The sequence below is a fragment of the Chelonia mydas genome, chromosome 1 (genome assembly GCF_015237465.2).
Source record: "Chelonia mydas isolate rCheMyd1 chromosome 1, rCheMyd1.pri.v2, whole genome shotgun sequence".
Taxonomy (NCBI): domain Eukaryota; kingdom Metazoa; phylum Chordata; order Testudines; family Cheloniidae; genus Chelonia; species Chelonia mydas.
Window position 1 is genome coordinate 257,833,253 of NC_057849.1, and position 9,997 is coordinate 257,843,249.

At 40.1% G+C, this 9,997-nt stretch overlaps 1 protein-coding gene across 1 annotated transcript in view; it reads left to right on the forward strand.

The window, feature by feature from the left end:
• The window catches only part of LOC119566155 (translation initiation factor IF-2), a 5,338-nt gene extending 2,588 nt beyond the window's left edge, over window positions 1–2,750 (forward strand). Inside the window, exon 3 of the mRNA XM_043546939.1 lies at window positions 1,094–2,750. Coding sequence (XP_043402874.1) covers window positions 1,094–1,176 — 83 coding nt within the window. The 3' untranslated portion in view covers window positions 1,177–2,750. The remainder of the gene's footprint in view (window positions 1–1,093) is intronic.
• The last annotated feature ends 7,247 nt before the right edge of the window (window positions 2,751–9,997 follow it).

A 9,997-nucleotide genomic window follows, 5' to 3' on the forward strand; every position in this document is an offset into this window, starting at 1 on the left:
ATTACAGCACCCTGACCATGGAGCCAGGTTAGGAAGCACAGGATGTGGGAGGACAGACAGAGGGGGCACATGGGACTGCTGGGGAGGTCACAGACTGGGGCGAGGGCACAGGAGCTCATGGGGTAACAGCATTGAGCCAGGGGCTGAATGGGACGGGCGCTGTAGGGACACACGGGGACAGATGTGCCTGATTGAATGGGAGAGGCTAGGGGCCAATCAGGGTCTGCATGGGGAAGCTCCCTGATGTGGAATGGAAAAAGGGATAAAGGGAATTTGGATGCAGACATCTTAGTTTTCTTAGGAACAAAGCAAGAGTCAGGCTAAATCTAACTCTAATAACACGAGACTTTAAGGCAGGGCTTGGGCAAGTGGGAAGCGAGTGGGAAAACTGTAAGGGATGCTGTTTTGACCTTGTGTTAGATAAGAATGGAACGCAGACTGTAGCAGGAACTGCTGAGAAAAGTAAGATATCAGGAAGGAATATGTATAAACAAGACGCAGCAGTTGATCATTATTGTATGTAACAAAAGGAATAAATGCTTGCCCTAATTGTTTATTGGGCGGAGACCTGCCTAGGAAGAGGGAATCCCTGTCCGTGTGCACTCTCCCCCTTGCAATTGCTTGAGAATAAACCTGTCTCTGACTTGTTGCAAACAACCTAAGAGTGAAGACTGCGTTTTTCTTCCACACTAACATCCTCCCCCCCCACACACACACCAAAACAAACAGTTCCATACTTCTCCTATCCACACCCAACAACCTTCCAGGTTCACTCCCAGGCTCCTTTCCTCTCCCTCAGCTCCGCTGTTACCTCTGACTCCCCTAAGTCTTTGCATTGCTTCTGAGTGATGTGGGAATATGTTTCTGTATTGTATTTTAAATGAATTACTTAAAGTTCTGTATTAATATTCCTAGTAAGGAATCTATTTGTAAAAAAAAGAATCCTGAATTTTGTTGTCTATTATTAGAAATGTATTTGCTGACAGGTATTTTGAAATAAATTACCAAAATAATTGAAACTGGTGTGATTATATTGTGTTATTTTAACAAATAAAATTGCAGAATTTTAAAATATTGTGTGCTGAATTTTTAGGCGCAGATTTCCCCCAGGAGTACACGTGTCAAAGAAATTGCTATGCCCAATACACTGACAAAGGCAAAATCCAAAGGTTATAGAAAGCAAGACCATCTCAACTGATGTATCACGTGTGGCAAGCTCTAGTGATCCCAGTAAAGACACCAGTGTCTGCAAAAGAAGACAGTTCTGTGAAATATATGGACTGGAGATGCTGCGTGTTCAAGAAATTCCCGCAAGAGAACTTTGTTTTCAAGAGATCATGTGAGAAGTTAAAACAAGTGGACCCTGATCAGAGCCCAAGAGTGGCTTAATAGCATAGGAAAGAAAGGAGGTGGAACTGAAGTCATCACCAAGACTCTCTCAGCACTCAGCAGATCGGCCTTGTCTTACAACTAGAGAGCCCATATTGCAGCAGACACCAGAACCATGTTTCATCTTGGCTTGGATAACCAGCTTATTCACAGTGAGTCAAGAAAGGCCAGGAAGCAACGTGACAATAAAGAGGGGATGCCCTTTTACAAACCCTTCAAAGGGTTAATGTTTTCTCTGGGGATGTACCACCCACTTCATTGCAAAATATTGCAACAAAAGATCTGGCTGCTGAAGCCATACAAGACACAATGTTGAATGTAAATATCCTGGGAAAAGTGCAATTGGACAATTTTATGGAGAAACAGCTTATGACACATACTTGTGGTCATCAGAAGCTGTACTACCAACAGGTGGTGCTCTTTTCTTCCACATAGAGAGAGCTCATTAGTAGGCACGAGTTTGGAGACAGGTCCACTGTCCAAATTCAGTACTTCCTCTTCCAAATACAATGTTTTGGAAACAAGAGAACAAAGGTCTGTTGCCATAGCTCACGTCATTGCCACCAATACCAGCAGACTGCATGGAGGCAGTATTCTGTGGCTGCACAGGGTGCAGAAATCAGCAATGCAGCTACAAAACATCATGACTTATTTGTATAGAAGCATGCAAATGTAGAGCACTGGAACAAAGTTGTGTCGATGTACCTGTACCTTAGTGCTTAAGGACACTATTATCAAATAGGTAATGTGTCACAGTAAGTGACCAAATAAGATATTTTTAATTCAATCTGCCACTGTGTTCCAGGGTTTCTTGAAATAGTACAACATTAACATGTGCTTAACTTGTGTGCATTAAAATGTTAACTCAGTGTTTAGTTTTTAAAATAAGTGAAAATATTTTCTTCACAATTATTTTCAGATTGTGTTGTATTTCTGAGAGAAAATCAATTTGTATACTTTTATTTCAAGTTGCTTATGCTCAAGTTATAAAAGCCAGCTAAACGTGCTCTTTCACGATTGTATAACATATTAAAATATTTCTGATACCTCTTGCAAATAAGAAATTGAAATTCAATAGCTTTATAAAAAAGTTGTGCATATTTTTGATTACTTTTACTATGGTCCTACAGCCCATTAAGATCCAACTTTGTTCTCTTTTTAGATGCCTTTATACACAACGTACAGCTTTCTAACAACCGTATTTGGATTCAGCACACCCTAATTATCTTAAAAAGACTTGTTACCAACTTTAAACAAATAATGTTTGTAATGGGGTCAGTCAGGATAAGTTGAGGCCCCTCAAGAGACTATCCCAAGGGGCAGTGACATGCCTTTTACAGTTAACTTTTCTGAAAATCTTAGTCTATGTTATTCAGTGTCAACTTGTCTGTCACTGAAGCTGTATGTGCTGTGACCTTCTACTCCACCCCAGGTCCCAAATGCCCCTTGAGGTAGAAGGACAGATTGCTTGGATCATCAAAGGCCCCCAAACCCATGAACTCCTCTTGAACCTTGTGTATTAGTATAGTGTGCAGGTTCCCAAATGATTTTGTTCCTTGCTTGCTACCAGCCTATGCCATGCACAAGTACTCAGAAATCTCTTGTGGTGGTTCCATGGTTTCCATTAGGTGTGCTTTGTACTTAATACAGAAAGAATCAAGGCAATGGTTTACAGGCTTTCCAGATATCTGGAGGAAAGATGTGCATTGGTAACTGATTCAGTCTGCTTTTGTGGAAGTTGAGATATTATGAACAAGATTGCAAACATGACTTATGCAACTGCTAGTGAATATACAGTTGCCAGCCCTCCTGATATTTCCAGGATCATCTCAGTTTTTTTAGATCGGTGGTTCTCAGCCTTTCCAGACTTCTGTACCCCTTTCAGGGGTCTGATTTGTCTTTCTATCCCCCCAAGTTTCACCTCACTTAAAAAATACTTGCTTACAAAATCAGACATAAAAATACAAAATTATTACAGCACACTATTGCTGAAAAATTGCTTACTTTCTCATTTTTACCATATAATAACAAAATTAATCCATTGGAATATAAGTATTGTACTTACATTTCAGCATATAGTACATAAAGCAGTATAAACAAGTTATTGTCTGTATGAAATTTTAGTTTGTACAGACTTCGCTAGTGCTTTTTATGTAGCCTGTTGTAAAACTAGGAAACTATCTAGCTGAGTTGATGTACCTCCCTGAAAGACCTCTGAGTACCCCTAGGGATACATTTCAGAGTAGCAGCCGTGTTAGTCTGTATCCGCAAAAAGAAAAGGAGTACTTGTGGCACCTTAGAGACTAACAAACTTATTTGAGCATAAGCTTTTGTGAGCTACAGCTCACTTCATCGGATGCATACCTAGGAATACAATTACCCCTGGTTGAGAACCACTGTGTTAGATGATCCCATTTCCCACAAGCAGTAGGGCTTGCAATAACCAATAACTTTCTCCCAATAACTTTCATGCCTTGCAAAATGTTACCACGTTGAGATGCATAATGATAATCTTGTGATAGGTGATGACTGTCCAATGAAAAGTCATCATATTGCATCATACATAAATATATCAAGCTCAGGATGAATTAATGTGTCCCAGGTGAAAAACTCCAGTGTGTGATACCCTACTGTAGATGACCCCCTACTCTGTGAATTTTCACTAAATTGTCATTTAAATAATATTATCTTTATAGATCTCCCTTGTCTTATATTTTGCTGTCACACTTGCCTAATGGGAAAGATGGGCATCCTAGGAAGTGTTAGAGATTCTATGTCATGATTAAAAAATACATGCTTTTGCACTGTGACTGTATATATTTGTGTGATATTTTCCCCTGTCAATAGAGCCCAATAAAACAAAAGTCATGAACTGTAGGACAGTGTAAGCTATGCAACAAGCTACTCCCTGGTGGAACAAGCTTAGCATAGCTCCTCTTGTCTTGGTCCAATAGGGACACAGCTGATGCCTACTGACAGTGACCTGGATGCATTTCAAATTACAGCTGGAGCAATCTGTACTGTACAATGAATCCAGCCGTTGGTTATGAAGACTTTAAAGAGTTGAGTTTGTTCTACTGTTTGGCCCTGGGGCACAACAAGGACACTTGTAATTTTTCAGGAATGTAACAAGTAACTTAAGTAGTCTTGACAGAATTCAATTTTTATTTGTTTGTAATTTTGACATAATATCAATATTTATTTTAAAGTATTTTTTCCATTTTTATCAATGTAAATGTTCACAGTTGTGCAAAATTATGGGTTTTAAGCATTTTTCCCAATTGTTATCAATTTAAATTTTCAAAGTTGTGGGAGATTATGGGGGTCAGACACTCTGTGTGTGTGTGTGTGTGGTGGTCAGATGGTAATTTAATGGCAGATTCAAAAAGATAGAGCTTTATAACCCTTGAAACACAAATTATGAACATCACATGTCAAAACATACAAAGTAAATAGTCTTAAATCAAACTCTAATAAGTTTTCAAACAGCATTTTTCTTACTTTGCCTAGCTGTAAACATTCATTACAATTGATGGAAATATTTTTCATCGTTTTTTGTGCATGCAATGAAATCAACGTTTACCAGCATTTATTGATAAAACTCTAATCCTTCCAAGCCTAAATATAAAGCTATTTCTGGAATAAATTTTGCCCTTGTTCAGTATTGCCAACACCAAGCTTTAAAACATCTTCAGTCAGATCCCAAATTGTCATGTGATTGGCTTTAAAATAATGAGACTTTTAAAAAATAAAAAATATTTCATTTTTAATTGCCTTCTGGATTTTGGGTCTTTAGGGTCAGGCTTTTAAGCTTTCCTCTGCATCAGTGAGGGTTAGAAACTTACCTATTGTTTTTTTTTTAAATGAAAGCTGATATTCAAGGCCAGATTTAGGGGCAAGCGACCCAGGTGACCACTTGGGGTGCCAGGCTTCGGGGGCACCAGGCTTGGGGTGCTGTTTTTGTTGTGAGCAGCAAAAGGGAAAATAGAATGTTTGAAGTAAATGTCTCACATATTCAGTATGTGGATTCATTTTTCACAAACATTCTAGAATGTTCTGGACCTTTGTAGAATCTTGTGGCAGCTTCCAGACTTTCTGAGAACTACATTTTCTTGGAACATCCTAGAATGTTGTCAGCCATGCCCTTATGGGTATATAAGAGGCGGACTGTCACCCTTCAGTCAGTGAGATATAAAAGGGAAGTGAAGTGAGAGCCAGCTGCCATATTTTGAACATTGTTTTATTATGTAATTGTGAAAGTGTACTTGTGTTTTAAGATTTAAAGAATGTAAGTAGCGACTGATAAGGGACATATTTAATGAGACGCCAGAGATACCTATCAAACTGATGCTCTGAAGCAACATAAAAAGTCACCCAGCCATTTTATGGCCTACTCCAAATGGATGGAGACTGAGTCCAGGCTCAAGCTGAATAAATGCATAGATACAGAAAACTAGCTCATTATTAATGTAGAAACACAGCACTGGAGGAATGTGCTTGAGTGTCTGATCTTAATTACCCTCTTCCTTGCAAATAATTTGGCTTTCCGGGGCTCATCGGATAAGTTGTGCACTGAACATAAATATGTGCACTGAAATAGGACAGTGTCATTCATGAGCACCTAGTTCATAATGAAGCTATGGACCATTACTGCAGCAAAACAATTCAAAATGAATTGATTGACATGGCAAGGAAGGTGCTTGATAACATATTGATGCGGCTTGGCAAAGCAAAGTACTAAACTGTAATAATAGACGGCATTCCCGACATTAGTCACAGTGAAAACATGTCATTTACAGTAAGATTGGTTGACAACAAAGATGTATCCAAGTAAAGGAACACTTTATCTGTTTACGGTCTGTGAACAACTCTACTGGATAAGGCCTAACAGAACTCTTTATGAACATTTTGAATGAGAAGTAAATAAAGCTTCAGGACTGCCATGGCCAAGGCTACAACAACAGTAGAGACATGAAGGGAAGAAACAGTGGTGTCCAGGAAAGGATCCTTGCACTGAATCCAAAAGCTTTCTTTGTTCCTTGTGGCTGCCATTCCCTCAGCCTGGTTGTGTCAGATGCAGTATCATCTTCTTTAGATTCAGCATCTCTCTTTGGAGTACCGCAAAGGATCTACATCCTGTTTTCAGCATCAACTATTAGGAGGAAGATCCTCGCGGACAATGTTACAAATCTGACCGTGAAGCTGCTAAGTTACACATGCTGGGAGAGCTGCACTGACAGCATAAGACCAGTGAGGTACTAAGTGATTGAGGTTTACGACTCCCTAATGGAACAGGCACAGTTAAGCAAAGCCGAAGCCGGAATCTGACATGAGGTGCAAAGCCTGGCAAACTTGATCACTGACTTTAAATTTCTGGTCTCAGTTGTGGTTTGGCACAATATCCTGTTCCAAATAAACATTGTAGGCAAGGCATTACAAAGTCAATCAATAGAAATCACAACCACTAATACTTTGATGAGAAGCTGCCTTGATTTTGTTGTGGTCTGCAGAGACACTGATGTGAAGATGTCATCACTGCTGCAAAAGAAATGGCAGAAAACTTAGGAGTTGAGCCTGTCTTCAAGGAAACTTGTACTCACTGGAAGAAGAGACAATTTGTTACAAGGGCAGAGATGAGGTGATGGGAAGCTCGGAAGAAAATTCAAGAGGGAGCTTTTTTGCTCCCTCATTGACACTGCTTGAGTGTCCATCACAGAAAGGTTTGGACAAATGAAGCACCAGAAAAAGACCTGGGGGAGGGAGGGTTGTATGACCTTAATAGGCTGCCAGCAGACAGGAAAACACTGTTGAACATTTATATAGATCTTCACCAGACGCTGACACATGGGACTGTTTGGACATCAATGATAAAGACCTCTATGTCAAATTGGACAACATCCATGACATTTTGTCAAATGGGAAGCACTCTCCACTCCAAGTTCTGCAATTTATTCATGATGCAGAGCTGAAGGACACTTTTCCTAATGTATGGATAGCTTTGAGGATTCTGCTCACACTGCGGGTCACAGTCACGAGCGGTGAGCGCAGCTTTTCAAAGGTCAGGATCGTTAAAACATATCTTTGACGATGGCTGATGAGAGACTGACATCGCTTGCTATTTCATTGCTTGAAAATGCTATTGGCCAATCTTTGGATCTCTCTGACTCTGTGCTTCTGTTCGCGAGGGCAAAAGCGAGAAAAGTGACCTTTTGAACTAAAGGACATGGGTTAATGTTCTAAGGCTATCACCTACTGTCACACTATTTAATACTGATCCACCCAGTGTTGGTGCACAGTTCAATTTCTTGATGTTAGTACATTTCAATTGTTCTTAAAATTAAAAAGTTTCTATAAGCTTAGAGGAAATACATTTGTTATTTGTTTGTATATGGCATGAATAAATACAGATTCACAGATTCTAGTGTGCAAATTTATTGTCTTATATGACATGGATAAATCATGCATCAAAGTCGTGAAATGGGCTACAAATGCAATAAAAATAAGGTATTCAAAAGTTTATCAAATAAAGTGTGAGGGGGGTGCCAAAGATACTCCTCACCTGGGGTGCCATTTAGTCCAGGGCCAGCTCTGCTGATATTCCTACATAACCAAACAACTTCAAGATCTGGGGCTTTAAGAAAAACAATGAATATCATAAGACCCATGATAAAAATCACAAGAATTGGCACTGGTGCATGAACTTGCTAGGTTCCGGAGAGCCATACTCATATCTGAGCAGTGTAAGCAAAGGCCTGGTATAGTCACAATTTTTATACCAGTTGAACTATTTTGATTAGGGGTGAAATATTTCTGCCAAAATTGTTAAATTGGTACTGTTATGCTAGAGAGTATTGGCAGTTACTAGTAAATGTGTAACTAGCGATTTCATTTAAGCTGATGGGCCTACTAGCTGCTTTTCATTCTGTCTCAATGGAAGACGCAATTAAGCTCCTTTATGGAGTAGGTGTAGCTGAAAAATTAGAAGTCACGGCCCAAAGCATTGGCCACCTGGAAGGCTTGAACAAGAACTAACTCAGGGAAAATAATAAGGGTTTCCCTGGGAACTGATGGAAAATGCAGGGAATAGGTGTAAAACCTAACTGTTCCCCAATGCAGCTGGCACTCTGTTGTCATGATATGTACCCAAAAGCTTGCATGTAATATTTCATTGGAAATCTAATAACTACTGATCATTGAAATTCTTGCATGATGTATGCATGATAAACCCACAAAGGACTGTATAGATATGTGCAGAAAATATGTTCTTAAAATATATTTGGCAAGCAGTGCCTCAGCCAAACCTGCTCCAGAAAAAAAAAAAAGTGTGGCTCCACCTTCTTGAATGGATCTCCAATGTAAATTAGGCAAGGTGTGACCAAAGACAAAGACAAACACATTTACATGTAAGATAAACAAACCAACAGGAGAGCAAGTGGGGAAAGATGAATATTTAACTATCTGGATGGAGGATGGAGACTGCACCCCCAGGAAGCCTTCCTGCCTCTTGAAGCAGAATCAATGAACTTTGGGAAGACAGCCTGGTGTCTATACCCCCGCAGGAAAGAGAAGCTTTGGCTGGGCTTACTTTTCAGAGAATACATTTCAAAGGTTTACTGGACTATCAAAAGAAAGAAGAGAGAATCCCATAGTTATCCATGACTGAGCAGATACAAGAGGCTAGAGCTCTTGTACATCTGAGAAAAGTGGACCCTTCAACCAAGAGTGTTGATGTCTCTGGGAACTGAGTTTAGGTGAGAAACCTGCTTAGGCAAGGATTGTAACTTGCTGAAGTTAAGTTTCAGTCTTAGAAGTGTATTTTTACTTTTGTTTGCTTGTAGCCATTTCTGTCTTTACTCCTTATACTTGGTAGCACTAGGTATGACTTTTGTTTAATAAACTTGTTTTACTGTAAACCAATTCAATGCACTGATTGAAAGGAAGGGTGCATTAAGCCCTGTTAAGCTAACAGGCTGCAGTGTATTGTGTTTTTAAAGGACCAACAAACTTAATAACTTCTGTGAGTGTTCAGTGAAGGAAGCTAGGCAGTGCAGGGAGACATCTCTAGGGAACTCGGGAGTTGGGGTTCACTGTTTGTTACCTGTTAGGCAAGGTTTGGAGTAGCAGAGTCCTGGAGTTTGCTGGAAAGGCAGACAAGCTGGTGTTTCTGGGAGTTGACACAGCTTAGCTGTAGCAAAATCTCATTTGCTGAGGCTGAAGGGGGAACACAAAATTACTTACCTTTCCATAAGTGTTGTTCTTCAAACTGTGTTGCACATGTCCATTCCATTGTAGGTATGTGTGGGGCGGGTTGTAGAATGGACAGGTGCAACACATCTTGAAGAACAATTATGGAAAGGTAGGTAACCACTTTCGACAGGTATTTTGGATGAGATTCATGGGTGGCAGGTATAATAGGACAGGGGAGGCAGACCTGGTGCTGCTGCTGCTGCTGCTGGACCCCTGGTTGCGGGGTTTGGGGGGGTGGAAGTTTTTGCTTTATTATGCCCCATGCAGGTTCCAGGGTGGCTGAGGAGGCAGTATTTGCTATTCAGCTTCCTGGATTCATCAGTAATCTCCCTGGACTCTAGGGACGTTATTGATGGAACCA